Below are 19,967 nucleotides of genomic sequence, written 5' to 3'. Positions count from 1 at the left end.
AACTAAGATATTAATATATTATAATACTACACAGTAAATCAACCATGTTTATTTTAGTTAATTATCAGTTTAGGTATATATTCTCTTTAAGTATATTATAAAAAGGTTACTAGTTCTGTTCTTTATATCATACTTTTCATTTGGGGCACTAACACGAAAATCTGTTTTTTTGTACACTTGAACTCATCTATACTAACGATTTAAAGTTGAATAAATTTATTTAAGTTCAATTTAATTCGTTTTAAATTCTTTGTGGACTAACGTAATGTAATTTAGTCTGTCCATCCGTCGAAGAGGACCAAGTAAATTTTTTTTTTTTTCAGGTGGGGTTTCTTGTTACTGGTTAAAGGCTATACGCGTTCTGTCCCCACTGATGCCTGTGCCGTGAGAATGAGATGTTCTAAATATCAGCATCATCAAATTGATCACTCTATCTTGTCCCCTTTCTCGTCACATTTTTCTTAACTCGTAGACTCCTCCTTCTCCTCATTCTCTCTCTCGATAGGAAATTATTCGATCTCTCCTCCCCATCAATTCCCTCGGTACTCCTTGTTTTGTTCCTCGGCTTCATACTCCTCGTCCTCAAATCCTTAATTCGTTTCCAGTCTTGAGATGAGATTCTTTTATCGCTGATATTCGTTTCTCGTACGGAATTTTGTTTTACACATGTGAATGATCTTGATCGAATTCGCGGATCTACGCTAGGATGCTGATCTGAGCTTGCTCTTAAATTGCAGAGTGATTTCGACAGAGGGCATCATGTTACAGAGGGTTTTCGGGAAACCTAAACAAGAAACCAATGCCTTGGCGACTCTCGATAAGTTAAATGAGGTATTCTTTACCTTTTTTTTTTCGGAACTTTAGTTTTGCTTTATGTTGGAATGAGCTGTAAATTGTGTAAGTTGTTACCGTAATTATAGGAAACAATTTGTTTCCTTGTTTTGTTCCTGATTCTAAGATCTAAATTTGATCTAAATTAGGTTGTAAATGTATTATAAAAAGCCTCCATGAGGAGAAGAATAAACATCGGAAAAACATTTTTTGAAATCCTTATTTGTATTATTCGGTTTTACATGGTATCAAAGCGAGCGAGAGTAAATTTCTGCCGTCGCCGTGAATGAAGAAACGATCGTCGAAGAGCTTCCTATAGCTGAAGAATAGAGCGGAAGCTCTATCCCGTAGCCGAAGTGCACGAAGAGCTTCTAGCCGAAGTGCACGAAGAGCTTCTAGCCGAAGAACAGAGAGGAAGCTCTGTCCCGTAGCCGAAGCGCATGAAGAGCATCTAGCCGAAGAACAGAGCAGAAGCTCTGTCCCGTAGCCAAAGCGCACAAAGAGCTGGTTTAAACCAATTTCTGAATGTTGTCGACAACCGCACTGTCGTCGCCGAAGACGCTCTGTCGTTGCCGTGACCAGAGCCACCGTCAGAGAGCTTCCAAATGTCGCCGACAACCGCACTGTCGTCGTCGTGACCAGAGCCATTGTCAGAGAAGTCCGGTGGCATTTCGAACGTCGTTGTGAATAGCCGAGCCACCGCACCACCAACCGAAGGAAGCCGACGCTTGCAGAACTCTGTTTTTTTTTTTGCAATGATGGTCTCGTAGATGAAATAGCGTCGCCGACGACTGCACCACCGGCCCCGTTATCATTGCTGACCACCGCCGTCGCTGAAGGAAGCCGACGCTTCGTTGCCGTCGCCGAAGGAGAAAGGTGAATTTTTTTTTTTAAACTTAGGAACTACTGTTCCTTTATTTATCTGCGGGTCAACCCAACGGATAACGGGTCAACCAAGCGGATTCGAATCGGACCCGAACTGGAGCATAACCGAACTGGACCCAAACCGGTCCAAAATCGGATCAGAACTGGGCCAAGCCAGAACCAAACCGAACCGAACCGGTCCAAACCTAATTGGCGAACCGAACCGATCCTGACTACCGAACCGAACCGGAATACTTCCCGAACTGGACCCAAAATCCAAATCAGCCCAGAGACAGACAATGGGGAGCTATCGTCCAATCTCTGGAAAAGCTAACAATCGGGTATGCACTCACTGCGGGGAAAAAGGCCATTCGCAACAGCGTTGTTACGAGATTATCGGTTATCCAGAGTGGTGGGACTTCTAAAAAAAACCTCAAAAAAAGATTGTTGGGGAAAAGCTGTTGCCTACGGCTAATGTTGCCCATCCAGGTATTATCGGTAAAACATCAGTATTCTCTGCATATTCTAAGAATAGAACTTGGATTATTGATACAAGTGCATCCGATCACATGACGAGGGATTCCAATCAGTTAAAATCTGTTCTACCTTCTCCTCAATCTGTTATTTCCACCGCCAATGGCAGTACCTATCCTATTACTGGGGAAGGATCAATTATCTTGTCGAATAATCTTACATTAGATACTGTCTTTGTTGTTCCATCTCTTGAATACAATCTGTTGTCTGTTAGCCAAATTACTTCAACTCTTGTTTGTACTGTAACTTTCTGGCCCTCCTTTTGTGTCTTTCAGGACATTCTAACCCGGAAGATTCTTGATTATGGTGTTAGACAGGGTAAACTTTACTATTTGGAGTTGACAGAGAATGGGGGATCTAAAATCAATCAGGCAAATCAAGCTAGTAGTGAAGACAGTGCTCAAACAACTATATGGTTATGGCACCGAAGACTTGGTCATCTTTCCTTTGGTTATCTTAAGAAATTGTGACCACAACTTTTTTCAGGTTTGAATAATTTGGATTTTCATTGTAACACTTGTGAACTGGCTAAGAGCCACCGTATCTCTTATTTACCGAGTTTGAATAAGAGTTCTGAACTTTTTGAGGTTATTCATTATGATATTTGGGGTCCTGCAAAGGTTCCCTCTATTTCTCGAGCTCGGTATTTTGTGACATATATTGATGAATGAACTAGAATGACTTGGGAATCCTTGCTATAAAAAAGAGTAACATGTGTTTAGTTTTTCAGAAATTTCACCAAATGGTATACACTCAGTACCAGAAGCAGATTCGTGTTTTGCAATTTGATAATGATACTGAATTTGCCGATGCTTCTCTTGGTAATTTTCTCAACAATCATGGAATTCATCATCAGACCTCATGCACCTATACTCCCCAACAAAATGAATTGGTAGAGAGGAAGAATAAACAACTTTTGGAAGTAGTGCGTGCCTCTCTCTTTGGCATGAACATGCCTCGGTTTTATTGGGACGAAGCTGTCAAATCTGCTGCCTACCTAATCAATCGAACACATTCTCGAGTTATAGACTTTCAAACTCCTCAACAAAAATTGCACTCCCTAATTTCCATTCCCCATCTTCCGAATCTTGAACCCCGCGTTTTTTGGTGTACAGTATATGTTTATATCCCAAAAGTCTTGCGAAATAAACTTGAACCATGTGCCAAACGATGTGTTTTTGTTGGCTATTCTTATTTTCAAAAAGGATATCGGTGCTATGATCCACACACCCGAAAACTCCATGTAACTCTAGATGCCTCTTTCCATGAATTAAAACCTTATTACTCAGGGAGAGTCTCTTGGAATTCTCTTCAGGGGGAGAGCTCAATTGAAGAGAATAGCGGAAGGGCTGAGTTTATTGAGTTAGAAGCAGTGAATGAATTGTTTAATCAACAAGAGAATAGTGGTGGTGCTGAGTTAGAAACGGTGAATGAATTTTTTAACAACCAGGTCGTCATGATGAACAACAAGACTGTGCTCCCAACCATGAAGCCGAGAGTGAATTATTAATTGCTCCTGAAGAATCCTCAGAGTTGCCTCCGTTTGCACCATCAACTGAAAAATCAACCCAGAATGTTTCTCCTAAGGTAAATACGAATCCTGTGTTTGATGAATCTATTGAAACATGTGTTCCTACAAATAATATAACGCCTAGATATCCACAAAGATTGAATAGAGGAGTTCCAAATAAACAGTATGAACCTGATCCTGAAGCCAAGACCAAATACTCAATCAACAACTATGTGTCATCCCATAGGTTGACTAAATCGTATGCATTTACTGTTGATCAATTATCCAGGGCTTCTATTCCTAGTAATGTGCAGGATGCATTAACTGATCCAAAATGGAAAAAAGCGATGAACGAAATGATGGAGACTCTACAAAAGAATGCCATGTGGGAACTTATTTCACAGCCTAAAGGAGTGAAGACAATTGGATGTCGATGGGTGTTCACTGTGAAACTCAAACCGGATGGAAGTATTGAAAGATATAAAGCTCGGCTAGTTGCAAAGGGATATATGCAAAGGTATGGGTAGACTATCAGGATACGTTTGCACCAGAAGCTAAGATCAATACAATTCGCATTCTTATATTTATAGCAGCAAATTGAGACTGGCCTTTGCAACAATTTGATGTTAAAAATGCCTTTTTCAATGAAGACTTAGAAGTAGAAGTCTACATGGAGCTACCACCCGGAGTTAAAAGTGGTTCTTTATGTCAAGGCGAAGTCTGTAAATTGAAGAAGTCATTGTACGGGCTGAAACAGTCACCTAGAGCATAGTTTGGGAGATTCTCGGCTACAATGAAGGAGTTTGGCTATAAGCAAAGTAACTCAGATCATACTTTTTTTATAAAACACAAAGAAGGAAAAGTAACGGCTTTAATTGTGTATGTTGATGATATGGTCTTGACAGGAGATGACCCATGTGAAATACAAGCTTTACAGGAGTATTTAGCCACTAAATTCGAAATGAAGGATCTCAAATAACTTAAATATATTTTGGGAATTGAGGTGGCAAGATCGAAACATGGAGTCTTCTTTTCTCAGCGAAAATATGTGTTGGATCTTCTAACCGAAATCGGAATGCTTGATTGTAAACCAGTAGAGACGCCCATAGAAATTAATCATAAGTTCAGAATTCTCCCAGATCAAATCCCAACAGACAAAGGGCATTATTATCGATTAGTTGGAAGATTAATCTACCTATCACACACAAGACCAGATGTATCATATGCAGTGAGCATTGTGAGTCAGTTCATGCATGCACCAAGTGAAGAATATATGGAAGCGGTTTATCGGATCTTGAGATACTTAAAAGAGTGCTCTAGGAAAAGGTTTGTTATTCGCAAAAAAAAGTGTCTCTAACAATGAAGGATACACAGATTCTGATTGGGCAGGAAATCAGACAACCAGAAGATCCACGTCTGGTTACTTTACTTTTGTGGAAGGTAATCTTGTCACGTGGAAAAACAATAAACAAAGGTAGTATCAAGATCAAGTGCTGAAGCTGAATTTCGAGGCATGACTCCTGTTCAACATGATCGCACTTAACATGTTGAAGTTGATCGTCATTTCATCAAGGAAAACCTCGATGTAAAGATTATACAATTTCTTCTTATTCCATCCGGGAGTCAGTTGGCTGATATGCTCACGAAGGGAGTATCAGGGAAAGTATTTCATGGTATAATTGACAAGTTGGGCATGATCGACATCTATGTACCAACTTGAGGGGGAGTGTTGGAATGAGTTGTAAATTGTGTAAGTTGTTACTATAATTATAGGAAACAATTTGTTTTCTTGTTTTGTTCCTGATTCTAAGATCTAAATTGGATCTAAATTAGGTTGTAAATGTATTATAAAAAGCCTCCATGAGGAGAAGAATAAACATCGGAAAAACATTCTTTGAAATCCTTCTTTGTGTTATTCGGTTTTACACTTTCAGTTCATGCGATCTTTCTTTGTCTTTTTCTTTTTTCCTGTTTCTCTTTCTGAACATATTTTGGCTGTTGATTTGATCTTTAATATTATTCTTCTCTCCCATCTTTTGAATTTCATCTATAATTATTTGAATTACTCTGATGCTTAATGTGGTGGATTTTCACTTCAAACGATGGAAAAGAGAAGGTGACTTTGTAGGTTATTTATTTATTTTGAATGCTATAGTGTCTAAATTTTCAATTTTCAATTTATTGAAGTTTGTCCTTCATAGGACAAGTTAAATTGTTCGGGTTGGCCCTGGCCAGATATGCCAATTGTGACAATAGCAGTACGGGTTGTCCTTCACATAAGAAGAATTGATTTGCCATGGGGATAATGATCAGTGTGGTAAAATATTATTTTGGGATCCTATCCATAAAGAGGCAAATTAGTTGATTAATTCCATATCTTAAGATTCGATTTAGCGGACTTTTGCTCCTTTATCTTGTGCCTGATTCTTCTTTCAGCAATTGTTGATGGGCTAGAGTCCCTATTGGAGCTCACACATCTTATCTTATCTGAGTATTGCATGATGGCCTCAAAATCAAATTGGTGGAATTGTTGACGAAAGAGTAGAAGAAGGTGACTTAAATGAGTCAGAAGATTCCTGTAACCAGATCCTCTCTTAATTTGGATAGGGCACTGATATAGGTGATGATTGTTTCTTCTAAGTTGAATAGTAACTGAAGCCTTTAGGAGACCATATAATTGACATTTTTAAATAAGGTAGTGCAGCAATGGGTCAAGCCATCTAATCCTGTAACAAGGATTATGTCTTTGTTTGGTTTATGTAGTCATGGCCACAATTTTTGGTGTGTTTAATAAGTATGTTCATGAAGGGAAGTTTCTAATTTTTTCAACTGTCTTATGTTAACCATCTTATTTGCAGTTTATTGATTACAAGCTATCAGCTATTGGATAACTGATACATATCAGCTGCATACTATGATTTCTTCTCATTTTCTGTTGGCTTTGACTATTTTTTTTTTTTTTTTTTTTTTAGAGAACAATGAGAAGAGAGTATTCATTAAGAGAGTCCAAACAGAATGGCAAAAATGATACATGAAGGGGAGATTGTAAAAGCAAAAAACCAAACAAGCTAATGCACCAAAAGAAACAAAAGGAGCAAATGTCAGATAATGAGAAAACTCATTGAGGTACGGAAGTGCTGAAAGTGAGCTCTTGGTAGTTTGACCCCCTCCCTTGCCAAATTGTTTGCCACCCATTCTCACCCTTAAGAATATGCTTCCAGTGAATGTACCTGGATCTACTGATGTTTTCAAATTCATCAAAATACTCCAGGAAAAGATCCGAGGAGGCTTACTCTCCAATGCCCATGAAATGACCAACACAGAGTCACCCTTAACAACCAAGGGGGACAAAAATCTCTCAAAATATCTAAGCCCTTGTAGGAGAGGCCCGAGCTCTGCCACAGTGGACACATCCCTGTCGGGTCCTTGCCCACTTCCTTGCCACCCACAGTTCCTGGATCCCCCCTAGAGCTATCATCTAAGTTAAGTTTCAACCAATCTTCTAGAGGAGTCCAAGCAATCGGTTGGTCAATGCATTGCAGGGCTGATTGAATGGTAGGTCGCCAATTTCTCTTTGAGACTGAGGGGGGAAGATGAGGATTATTGATTTTACTAAATTGTTCAATCTCTCTCTCTCTCTCTCTCTCTCTCACTGTGTGTGTGTGTGAGAGAGAGCGATAGTGTGTATGCTTGTCCATGATATAGAAGTCCAACTTATCATTTCAAAAAAAAAAAAGAACTCTCAAGTAATTTTTTTGAATGAAGTCCAAGTAATTGAATGAAGTATTTTTGTTTCTTTGTAATTGTATCATAGCTTGCCTTATTTGGTGGTTTTTATTTGTTTACTAATATTCTCACAGTTTTCCAAAAAAAAAAAAAAAACCTGGGGGTAATTGTTGCTAGGAAATCCAGAAAAAAGGTCTGGCTTCAAAGATTATCCATTTCTTCTCTCCTTTCTAGACCACTTTATGGTACTTATGGATCCCAATTACTGAAAAGTAACGTGTTGGAGCAATCTGAAAGATTCTCGGAGGATGCAGTAGCCAGGCTAACCTAATTACTTCATAGTTTTAATATTTGCATAACCTCTCTGTCTTTTTTTTTTTAAAACCAAGCTGGAGAAGAGATTTCTTCCTGAGTGATCTCATCTCTTCTTTCTTATACCGAGCAGTCGATGTGCTAATCTGATACTCATATCCCGCTTATGTGGTGGTTATTGGATGATACAAGAATTACTGTAGAACCTCTTTAAACATTTAAGAAATAAAACTTAAAGGAGATATCTCATCTACAATGTTTTTTTTGAATGAAGTGAGGTTTTATTCCAGCAAACAAGAGATTTCAAAAGGCAAGCTAAAAGATCTCTCCCCTAAAAACAAGAGATTGTAGGAGCACCGTGCTTGGCAAGTGAGTCAGCAACATCATTTACTTATCTTGGGATATGAAACCAGTCACAATTAAAAAAGGAGAATGTCAACAATTTCATGGAAGACAGGTCAATGTCACCAGAGGGGTTCGACAAGGCTGGAGCACCAACCAATTATGACTTTGAAGTCAGCTTCAATGATAAGAGGGCCGTTGAGAATCTCATTCCTAGATCAGCCAACTCTTTGGCTGATAAATTGGCAAAATTCGGAACTTCTCAGCAATCTCTCATTGTTTGGGAAGCTTTCCCTCCTTTATAATATGCTCTCTTGAGCTTTTGTCTTAATAAAAATCAGCATCATTTAAAAAAAAAATGGTAAGAGGGCTGTTGAGATGATTGTGGTAGACAATGAGCCCTTGGAGAAGGGCAAACAGTTCAGCTAAGGTGGAGTTGGATATCCCCATTGGGCTAGAATAGGTGATGAATGTAGTACCAAAAGTCACGAATGACTCCCCCAAAGCTAGTGGTACCCGGATTGCCTCTCGCACTTCCATTGAAATTGAGTTTAAGTGTTCCAGCAGTAGGAGGTATCCAAGCTTTCAAATAGGGAGGGCAAGGGGAGGCAGACATGCAGGCCAAAATACTTGAGTTGAGCTGAAGGGGAGAGCCTCTTATGCTGGCAAACTCTGATCGCATATGGAGCCACGAAGAAACATGGCCAACGATGCAGCTGGCAACTTTATTAGCACTTCTGAATTTGCAGCTGAATCTTCTATTGTTCCTCTCCTTTTAGATGCCCCATGGTGTATGAACTTTCAGGAGCTTAAGCCTCTGAGAGAGTCGCCATCCCATCTGTTCGGTGGTGCAAAAGCCAATCCACCAGCAAGATAATATGGAGTCAAAGTCCCTTTCAGTAACCATGAGTTTTGAGTGATTTAGGTCCTCATTACCCGATCTTAGTATCAAGGAGGATAGGCCAATGGTTAGAACTGACTCAATTGAGGACTCTCCCTGGCTTATTGGTAGAGATGTTGTCATTTACCATTTGCAAAGAAAGATCAAGTTTGGAGAGGATGGGTCGCTGCTGTCCGTTGGACCAGGTGTAAGTCTTCCTAGATAGGCTATTTTCCTCTAGTTCACAATTGTTGATAAAGTCAGCTAAGCCACACATCCTTGGGGTGAAGCAATTATAAAGGGGACTGTACTCGTTACAAAATCGGATTTCGTTGAAGTCACCCACCATAGGTCGTGTAGATTGCCAAAGGTGAGAGAGATTGGTTAGTTCTTCTCAGAAGTAGTTGCAGTCCCGATATCGAGTGGGACCATAGACCCTCGCAATGCACCAAGGGCGAGTAGTGCTTCTATCTCGATTTTTTAAGTCAATTGAAGAAGTCTATCAACCAAGTTTGTATTCTAGAGGATGAGAATCGCACCCCCCTCCCCCCCAATGGCATTTACAGCTTTCCAGGGAGGCTTGAGCAGCTCTAGAGATCATGGGTGGTTTGGTCGTCTATGTGCTGAGATTTGGTCTCTTGAAGAATAACAATAGAAGCTTTATTAGATTCCAACATACATGGAAATGTGGCTCTGTTTATTTGAGAGCTAATCTAATGAACATTCCACGATAGAACTATCATTATTTCTTTGGTTTCAGGACTTTTGGATATTCATTTATTCCCGGTAGTTTGCTTTTGGAAACCACTCCCATGATTTTTGCTAACTCCATCATTTATTTCCAAGTTTCTTCATCGTACTTGTGTCTGTCAGATTGGAGCATAGAGAAAAGATTTTGAGAGCGATATCCAGGGGGGTACAAGGAGGAGACCCGTTTCTGGGTTAGAAGGATAATGGGTTGGATTGCTTGATTCACCTTGTAAGAGTCCCTTGGGTCTGAATTTTCCTTTTCTCTGATAGGTGGCTAAAAGCGGAGGGGAGGAGTTTTTTGGGTGTTCTAGTTTCAGTTTAGTTCTTGGTTAATTGTGGGGGTGTTTGATGCTTGGTCTTCTTGGTGATGGGGTAGGGGAGGTGAGGGTGGGGGGTTGGACATTCCAAAAATGGGAGGGCAAGCTGCATCAGAGAATGTTGGTGAATGTGCTGTTCGAGGTTCTGAATTGTTTAAGGTGATGGGTGAGTTGTTTTATTCGAAGATAGAAAGTGTGATTGCCAGGCATTAAGAGAGGCTTCATCTGAATTTTGGTTGAGGCTAAGAGGATTGGAGAGATGGGTGGGGTCTTGTGAGTCCATGTTGGGTTGTGGTCCGATGGGGGAAAGATTGGTTTTTTTGGTTTTAGATCAAATTTCTTTTTCTGGAAGGTTCAATGGCTAGAGGGAGAAGTGCTCATTATCTGCATTGGCATGTGGGTTATGGTCAACGGGGTTAATATGGGTTCTTGTGTCTAAATGGGATTCACGTGTCTTCATGTGGCGGTTGGAAAGGCAGTCATGGTCGTTAGGTTTGCCTGCATTGTGACAGAAATGACAGGATGACAATGGGAGGTAGTTGAAGTGTTTGAAAATTTTAAATTTGAATGTGTTGTCGAGAGGGCTTCAGAGGAGTCACTAACCTCAATATTATCGCTTGGACTAGGGTTGTGGAGCAATTTAGAGTCAACTCGGCTGATCCTAGCTGAATAAGATCTCTCTAAGTGGACTCGCCCCACGTTGAGCTTCATAGTAGGTTGAGAAACCAAGAGACACACTTTGTCGAAACTGAAATCCAGAAAAAAGCAATCTCCAATAGATATTTTGACGAAAGTATTGTCCTTCCAGTGTTTAGGGTTTAGGGTATGATGAATAGTCAAGGAAAGTTGAGCCGAAGTCTCATATGAGTGATTTCATCCAAGGTTTCCAGCTTGCCAGAGATGTTGACAATATGGGCAAAAGTTTGATCCATTGCCATAGTACCGATGGGAGTCCTCAGATGTAAATCCATTGCCCAAAAGGTTGATCGGATATAGCTGAGGTTGAGCTCCAGGTTCGGAGGTAGCTTGAGAGCTTTAGTCTTCTTTGCCAACGTCTGAAAGTAAAAAAGCTAATTGCGATTTCCCAGGTAGGAGTGGTGCGGGGTATAATTCGGTTGAGGAGCGTTTGAGAACCAAACAGAGGTTTTTGATTCCTCTCCCAGAGCATCATCTATGGTGGTGATAATGGATAGGGATAGCTTTTCTCTCCCTTCATTCAAGAGTTGAATAGGAAGGGTGATTGTGAGTGGGTTTTCAACAAGGTTTGTGGAATTGTCATTTTTTGGTAGGGGGAGTGCTCTAGGAGCATTATTTGTGGTAAATGAGGAAATTGTGAAGTGGTATCATGGTCTTGTTCTTTTTCTCGATGGTGGGTGACTTGAGGCTGAGAAGTCTCTACAGTAGAGTATGCCATTCAAAGCGTGTGTTAGTGTTTTCTAGGATATAGATGCCCCCCATGATTGTCTTTCCACAGCATCGTGTAATCTTGCATTATCTGGCTCCATAGTAATGGAATACAGTGAAGTAGAAAATGAGTTTCCCCGTCTAGAGCTCCTTTGTTTGGCTTCTCATATGGCTGTTGGTGGTGATTATCTTGAGCTGTCTAATGAAAGCATAGCAGGCATTGAAGGGGATGGAGATAAAGGATTTATCACCATTTTGAACAATCAGCTTGATTGTTTGGCCATTACAACCAATGAGTTTGCAGATGCAAAAGGATGATTTCCCACATCTAAATAAAGTGTCAGTGAGATCATCGACATGTCTTTTTTGCATAGTTTCCTGATCACCTGTTTTTGTATGACAGAGATGGTGTCTTCTACCTTTATCGCTCATTTGGTTGATCATTTTTGTTCCATCTCTTTTGATCCCTTGCATATTTATCTTCTTGCTTGAATTTGCGTCTTTGTTCCCCGCTTCCCTCGTCCAAGCACATGCTCGCCTTGTTAAGCCTCATCACTTTACTCATTTCACCCACAAAATGCTAGAGAAGAGTGGGCCTACATATCTCATCCACAATTTAATGTTTCAATCCATATATCACCTCGATAATATGTTTTCTAGGGAGATGTTTTGTTCTAGAAAGGATCTTTTCTTTAAATCAGTTGAGCTTGGTTAAATTTATACTGATGATCCTTATATATGACTCTGTTTTGAATCATTTTCTATGAAATTTATGCAGACACTTGAAATGCTAGAAAAGAAGGAGAAAGTTCTTTTAAAGAAAGTAGCTGCAGAAGTTGAGAAGGCCAAGGAATATACTAGAGCTAAAAATAAGAGAGGTATGGGCATCTTTCTTAGTTATTTTTGAAAATCAGACACTTTTCGTAGTTTTTTTTTTTTTTTTTGAAATATTGCTGAATTTTATTAAAAGAGAGAAAGATAAAACAAAGCTATACTACAAATTCGGGGGACCATCCCAAACAATGAGATTGGAGGGAGGTCCCGAGTTTAGCTAATCTATTTGCCGAAGAATTGGCCGATCTATGTACATGATGCCACGAATAGGAAATACTAGATACAATGTCTGAATTGGAGGATAGAATGGGCCAATTTTTTATTTTTTTTGGGGGGGGGGGGGGAGGGGGGGGTTGGAAGCAAATCCAAAACACCAGTTGATAACAACACTTGAATCACCTTCGATAAGAAGAGAGACGGTCCTTGAAAGCCTTAACACCATTAAGGAGGGTAGACACCTCGGCATTGGTTAAATCAGCAACACCAATCGAACCAGCATAGGAGAGAATGGTTTCGCCCCGGCAATTTCTGATGACTCTATCGAATCCCGCAAGTCCTAGGCACCCCAAAGCATTGCAGTCAAAGTTCATTTTGATGCTGCCAATGGGGGGAGGGGTCCACTCCACCATGGTTGGAGAATTTTGGGGACCCAACGTATGTGCTAAGAGGTGCCAATTCAATCAAAAGGGCATACCCACCTGGGGGGACAAATTCTCTTTTGGTGTGGAGCCAACTAGAGATGAGGCCCACGGTGGAGTTGATGGTGCTGTCAATACTGTTGAATTTGAGGTTGAAGCGCCGGTTGTTGCATTCCAGCCATAAACACCATGGGCCATAGGCCAGACAAGTTGAGAGGAGCAATTTGCCAATTTTGAGGATAGTGGTCCCCAATACCATACAGATGTTACTGATGAGATCACTGTGGAGACAAAGTTGGATGCCAATTTTCTGGAACATGGCCATCCACACTCTCCAAGAGTAGCTATAGTGAAGGTTGTCATAGAGGGGGCTGATCCTGTCTGATGTGGTGTAACCAGGCCTGTGAAGGTTGTCAGTTGTAAGGATTTGCTCTCGGATGGCTGTCCATAAGAAAAAAATTATTTTGTTGGGAGCTGAGTGTTTCCAAGCAGCTGAGGCATTGTGCTCTGGGGAGTTTGATTCCCATCGTCTAATGTGGTTATATGCAGTGGCCATTGAGAAGAGGCCATTTGCATTAGGTTTCCAAATCTGCTTGTCTTGGCTATGATCTCGTAAAACTTTGTTGCTGAGGGTGGATAGGAGAGAGCAAAGGGCATCGACTTCCTCGGCGTTCAAGCCCCAACGAAAGTGGAGACTCCAAGATTGGATGTTCCATGCGTCGTCAACAGTGTAGTTTAGCCGTGACGGGATTCTAGAGAGGGAAATGAAATCATCCATTAGAGGCCAGGAGCTGCATCATTCCTCATTCCAGATTAGAATTGTCCTCCCATTCCCGACATAGAAGGATGTCGCAGTTTTGAAGATGGGGAGCATGTTGTAGATGGATTTCCAAATTGGGAATAGTCGACGGCGAGCCCCTCCCTCCCTCTACCAATGGCTGGACGACTGCATCATAAAACCCACCATGTTTCTCCATATGTTGTTGTGCTTAGTGTTGAAATTCTTGATCCATTTTAAAAGGAAGGCGTTGTGCATCTCTTTTGTGGGATGAATATCCAGCCCGCCTCGGAGTCGAGGGAGGCAAATCTCCTTCCAATTTACGAGGTGATATTTGAAGGTGTCCTTTGATCCATGCCAGAGGAAGCGTCTTCTAAGGGCGTTGATCTTTTTGCAAACCGAGGTTGGGCAACACATAAAAGATAGGAGGTAGTTGGGAAGGCTGGCCAAGTTGGATTTCGGCAAGGTGAGTTTGCCTGCAATGGAAAGGAGTTTGCCACATCAAGTAGCCTGTCTCTTCTCAAATTTCTCAATGAGTGGGACCACAGGGCAGCATTTGGCAGAGTATCAAATAAAGGGATGCTGAGATAGGTGGATGGTGTGTTGTCCAAGGAGCGACCTAGAAACTCAGTCATGTCTTCAAGACGACATCATAAATGTAGTACCCAAAGAAAGTGGTTTTTCTCCAGTCTATTTGTTGCCCCGATGCAAGCTCAAAAAGGCTAAGAAGAGTGTGCAGTTTTCTGATTTGGTCCATAGTGTCTATTCCGACATAGATGGTGTCATCAACAAACTGGAGAATTGGGATGTCGAAGGCAGTGTGATCAGCAATGGGGAGTAACCATCCAGAGTCTTTGGCCGAGTAAACCTTAGAGGAAAGGTATTCGGCCACGATGTTGAAGAGTAGGGGAGACAGTGGTTCTCCTTGCCTAATGCCTCGGGATCCTTTAAAATAGCCGCAAACAATCCCATTTAGGAGCGTAGAGTAACTGGTGGAGGAGATGCTATTTCGTATCCAAAAAAGCCGTTTCTGTTCGAATCCCATTTGCCCAAGAGAGTGTCAAGAAGCTACCAATTAACTCAGTCGAAAGCTTTTTCAAAGCCTAGTTTGAGGACGAAACGAGTGAGCTTTAAGGACTTGAAATAGTGGAGGAACTCGTGGTTGGCCATTGCAGAATCCCAGATGTTCCTTCCCTTGATGAAAGCGCATTGACCATGATGGGTGACAAGAGGTAATACTGCCTTGAGATGATTAGCTAGCAGACATGCCAGAATTTTGTAAGTGTTGGTAGTGAGGCTAATGGGTTAGAAGTCAGCAGGTTGCTCCACAGGTCTTTTGGGGACTAGAGCAATGAATGAGGCTCATATGCTCTTGAATGTGATACCCCGATGGTAAAAATCTTGGACCATGTCAATGACATCCACACTAATTGATGGCCAACATCTTCTATAAAGTTCTCCATTATACCCATCAGGACTGGGAGCTCGGTCTAAGGGGAGACTTAGGGTAGCTTTTTCGATCTCTCGGATGGAGAAAGATAATTCAATTAATCCCGCAGCCGCAACCGGGATCAAGGAGAGATTGGTGCGCTAGAAGTATGGGTGGGATGGGCAGTTTTCTGTGTAATGACTTGCAAAGAAGCTCACCAAAGTATTTGTAATTAGAGGTCTTTCTGAAGTTACTTTGCCATAAATGCATAACGAAGTAATTCGGTTGGCCCGACGCCTAGCGGAGGCAATGGCGTGAAAGAATTTCGTGTTTGCGTCTCCTTTAGAGGGCCACTTGAAACACACAACGTTGTTTCTAGTGAACAAGTTCATTTTGAGCAAAAGTTTGCAATTGATTTTGAATTGAATAGTGTTGAGCAATTTCATTAAAAGAAAGGCACCTGGTTTCCTCCGCAACATCTAGGGAAGCCATTTGGTTGAAGAGACATGCCTTCTCAGCTGAGAGCACATACGGACGCCCCAAGGACCAAGACTTTAAGTGCTATTTGAGCAGTTTCAATTTCATTGGGAGAGACCATCCTCTCAGGCCAATAGCCACACGGTTCTTCCAACCATTTGTGAGAGCCGACTCAAAGGTATTGTCGTTGAGCCATGCATTGTCAAGCTACAAAGGGGAGGAACCCTGTCCGCCAAAGTGAGTATCAAGCATGATCGGCCAGTGGTCAGACACAGTGCGACCAAGAACTGTACTTGTGGTATTGTCATACAGGCATAGCCAACCTTCATTGGCGAGGAAGCGGTCTAGTTTTGATAGGATGGGTGGTTGGCGACCATTGGACCAGGTGAAGGCTTTGCCGGAGAGGGCAATTTCTTCCAAATCACAACTTCCAATGAAGTTAGCAAAGTGATGCATTGAAGTTGAAATTCTGCGGGCAAGAGGAGACTTTTCTTGGCAGAATCGAGTGACATTGAAATCTTTGACGAGCAGGAGGGGGAGAGGCCAGTGCTGATAGGCATTGAGGAGGTCATCCCAAATAGTTGCCTCTCGCGGTATTTAGTAGGCCCGTATACACCCACTAGGCTGTAGGTGCTGCCAATACATTTGTCACGGATCTCGACTCCGATGGAGAAGCTGCCCAAAAAACTATCAACGATTGCAACAGTTCTTGGGTCCCAGATAAGGAGAATGCCACCCGCTAGGGCAATGGCATTGACATTTAGCCACCTAGGATCCTTAGAGGGCCAGATTTCACACACAATGGTAGGGGAGAGAGAAGTGACTTTAGTTTCTTGTAAAATGTTAATATTACTTTTGACTGAAGAGAGGAGGCTTCTGATTGATGCTCGACACCGGGCCGAGCCTACTTCACGAGTGTCCTAAGAGACCACAATCATTGGTTATTCCTCCTTTTCTTTTGGACTTCAGAGGGATGATTGTCACTCGGGAGAGGTCACGAGTAAATAACTCCCATCAATTTTGCTAGCTCCATCATCTGGTCCCAGGTTTCGGGGTCAAATTTGTGTTTTTAAGACTGTAGAGCCTCCACAAAGCACTGAGATCTCTCACCTGGTTTTGGGAAGATATAACGCCTAGTAACTGGGTCTCTGGGGTAACTGGTTTGGGTGTTGAGTTCGCCCTGCAGAATCTGCCTGGGTTGCCCCCTGTTCTGCCGCTGGTAGGTGGCTATGAGAGGGGGAGACAGGTTTTGAGGGTGACTTGGGGGGGGGGGGGGGGGTGGGCGGAGGTTGATTTCGGGTCCAGAGCTTGATTCGGAATCAGAATGGTATTGGGTATTCTGGGGGTGTAGAGGTGGAAAGGGAGGAGGGGAGTCGATAGCCGGGAAGAAGGCTGCTGGGGTAACGTAGTGTTCGGTAATTATAAGGGTTTTGAGGGAACTGATGGGGTGACCTGTGGTGTGAGGGGCTTCAGGGAGAAGCATAGATATTGTGATACTTTTCTGAGTTAGCCATATGGGGTCTTACATGTGTTCATTTCTTTGCTTATGTGTTTCCAGAGAGGATAGTTGAATCTTGAATCATTATTTCCTACTGAAGACCTGAATTTGAGCACAGTATCCTCTTTAGTTTTCCTAAATTGCGTATTTAAACATCCACTTCTTCTGATGACAATAGATTGGACTCCCTGTTCAATGAGCAAACAGGGATAAGATGCTGGGAGCAATTCATATATTTTAAATTGCTATCGAATGGGGTACGTTGTGAGGTAGCTCTTTTGATAACACTTTTTGTTTTTTTATTTACTTTTTTAATGTGAACTAGCTTGAGATTGCAGGAAGAAATTTTTTATTTATCAAAACCTCATTGAAATCAAACTACTGAATAATTTTGTGGGATGTGAAGAATGCCTCTGCCTTTTGCAATATAATTAATGTTTTTGCCATTGTGGAATCCGAATATTTTTCCTTTGATATAGTATCATTATGAACTCTGCTCTATGATATTTAGTGAATTCTGCTAGTTGCACTGTGATGGAAGCTCTATAAATCTTCAAAAAGAATATGTTGGATCTTCCAGTGTTATTCACTTCACAATTGCATTCCTATGGCCTTCTTACTCTAAGATTTACCTGCAACATGCTGCCATATAGATTCTGAGTAAATGCCGTCAATCAGACTTCTGTTTTAATTAGAGGAAAGGAATTGAAAAGTCAGCTATGTGGAAGCACCATTTACTTTTATTCATGCTCATCTTTCATGATGTCAATTAGTAACCGTGAGGATGGACTCTATAAAGATGGAGAGAGCAATATTCTTTCAGAAAGTAGGTATTCATCAATGAGTGTTCCTGGACAACAAGTGTTCCTCTTGATTTCCAAAAAAAAAAGGCATTTCTCTTGGGTTTTTGAATTCTTCTATTTTTAAGGGGCTATCAACTCTAGAAACTGTGAAACATCATTCTTGGCCCTAAATATCAACTGATATTTCTTTTCAAATCTTCACATTCTTTCATCCAGCTGCAATACAATGTTTAAAGCGAAAAAGACTCTATGAACAGCAAGTTGAGCAACTTGGAAATTTCCAATTACGTATTCATGATCAGGTAAAACCGGCCAAAAAATTATATCAAAGTAGCCTGTACTACCTTTACTGGCTTCTTCTATAAGGGTTTCCTCCATTTTAATTATTTTTTATTGCTTCTCCTAAGATGATAATGCTTGAAGGTGCAAAAGCTACAACTGAAACTGTGGATGCATTGAGGACAGGAGCAGCTGCAATGAAAGCAATGCAGAAAGCCACGTCTGTATCTTCTTTTTATTTACCTTGGTGTTGTATATCATCCATGTGGATGTTTCTTAAAAGTATTATTGATTTGCCTCTCATTTCTGTTTTTTTATTTGATTTTTTATCATGTCTACTTGGCATTTCACCGTATGGCATTGTTTTATGACCATGGCATTTCAAACTAGTGCAGAGAACTGGCAGGATCTTAGAAATTTACTCTCGCAGTTGCTGGGCCACTGGCAGTGAACTTGTACTTACATTTGGTAGCACTTGGTGTACTGATGATGAACTTGAGCTTCGTTTTTTTATTAGTTTCATTCTGGTTCTATAGAGTCTTTGATATATATGAATATAAAGACTGCTTGTGTGGACATTTACTGTGGATAAGAACAGATTTTGTTCAATTTTTCTAATGGTTAATTATTATGCAGAAATATTGATGATGTGGATAAGACGATGGATGAGATAAATGAGCAGACTGAGAACATGAAACAGATTCAGGAGGCATTATCTGCTCCTATTGGTGCAGCAGCTGATTTTGATGAAGTATCCATCTTGCAATGAATGTTTGCAACTCCCTTGATACAATATTTCTGGATTCTTAAACCCATTTGTTGTTGTCAGGATGAATTGGAAGCCGAGCTTGAAGAGTTGGAGGGAGCTGAATTGGAGGAGCAGCTTCTCCAGCCCGCTACAACTGCACCTGCTACTGTCCCTTATGTCATTGCTGGCAAGCAGTCAACTCGCCCAGCTCTTCAGAAGACCACTCCAGAAGAAGACGAGCTTGCAGCATTACAAGCTGAAATGGCTCTCTAGCGAGGTTAGCTTTGTCTTTGCATTACACATTTCTAATGCCCTGCCTGTTCTGAGTTAATGGTGTGACTTGTCTTCTTCAGTTTGTGCAAGTTCCTTGGTGTCAAGAGTAGGAAAAATGTGTATGCAATGATTGCATATACTTATGTGATGGATGTTTGTTGCGTGGGCAGGGTCTCTCCATCCCACATAAAATTAAGTTTTTCAGTGGTATACTGTGGTTAGAGTTCATTGTAACGTGTATAAAGAAAACCCACCGTTGGATCTTCAATGTGCTTTTTTTCTTTTTTTTTTTTCATTCAGCATACCTCCGCATGAAAATATTGTATAACATTTATGCAGAGAAGACATGTTATCATGTCTAACGTTATTGTAGGATGACTGAGTGTCTTGGATGTTTAGGTGGGTGGGGGTTCACTGGACTTCTCTCTTCCTTACTGCTAGGGTGCTAGTGGGCTCCACTCCTATGAGGTATGGATTGCTCCACCCACTTCCAAAAGCAAAAAAGTGTTCGTTTGACTGGAGTTATAACTGCCTTTGGAACTCTCGCCTCCATAAACTTGCCAAATGAGCTCATTGAAGCAAATTTGTATTAGAAGCTTACAGCAAATCTGTAATTCAGTATAAGTAACAGCATGTTACATATTTTTATTTTCACAGTTTAATAGCTACCCATCTGCCATCCAGACAGGTTAATTGATTTTGTTAATTTTCAAGTGACTCGTATAGCCAGAACTACTGAA

At 41.1% G+C, this 19,967-nt stretch overlaps 1 protein-coding gene across 5 annotated transcripts; it reads left to right on the top strand.

Annotated features, from left to right (window-relative positions):
• The first annotated feature begins 446 nt into the window (after positions 1–446).
• Positions 447–19,967, top strand: LOC137965752 (vacuolar protein sorting-associated protein 32 homolog 2-like). Of its 5 annotated transcripts, none has more exons than XM_068812086.1 (8): positions 447–645; positions 738–831; positions 12,249–12,348; positions 18,144–18,229; positions 18,335–18,426; positions 18,843–18,957; positions 19,036–19,231; positions 19,308–19,967. In XM_068812086.1, the coding sequence occupies exons 2-7, from the start codon at positions 760–762 to the stop codon at positions 19,225–19,227; spliced, it is 657 nt and encodes a 218-aa protein (XP_068668187.1). In that variant the 5' UTR covers positions 447–645; positions 738–759; the 3' UTR covers positions 19,228–19,231; positions 19,308–19,967. The 5 variants fall into 5 exon arrangements, with proteins under 5 accessions (XP_068668187.1, XP_068668189.1, XP_068668186.1 ...); XM_068812088.1 differs by lacking the exon at positions 447–645 and adding an exon at positions 6,176–6,359 and having other exon boundaries at positions 745–831; XM_068812085.1 differs by lacking the exon at positions 447–645 and adding an exon at positions 2,543–2,715 and having other exon boundaries at positions 745–831; positions 19,627–19,967.

Source organism: Aristolochia californica, unplaced genomic scaffold (genome assembly GCF_029961685.1).
Source record: "Aristolochia californica isolate CCGP_79_NKW_82.1479 unplaced genomic scaffold, dmAriCali1.0.hap1 SCAF_5, whole genome shotgun sequence".
NCBI classification, from domain to species: Eukaryota; Viridiplantae; Streptophyta; class Magnoliopsida; order Piperales; family Aristolochiaceae; genus Aristolochia; species Aristolochia californica.
The sequence above is the reverse complement of the archived record's forward strand: the minus strand, read 5'-3'. Positions and strand labels throughout refer to the sequence as shown.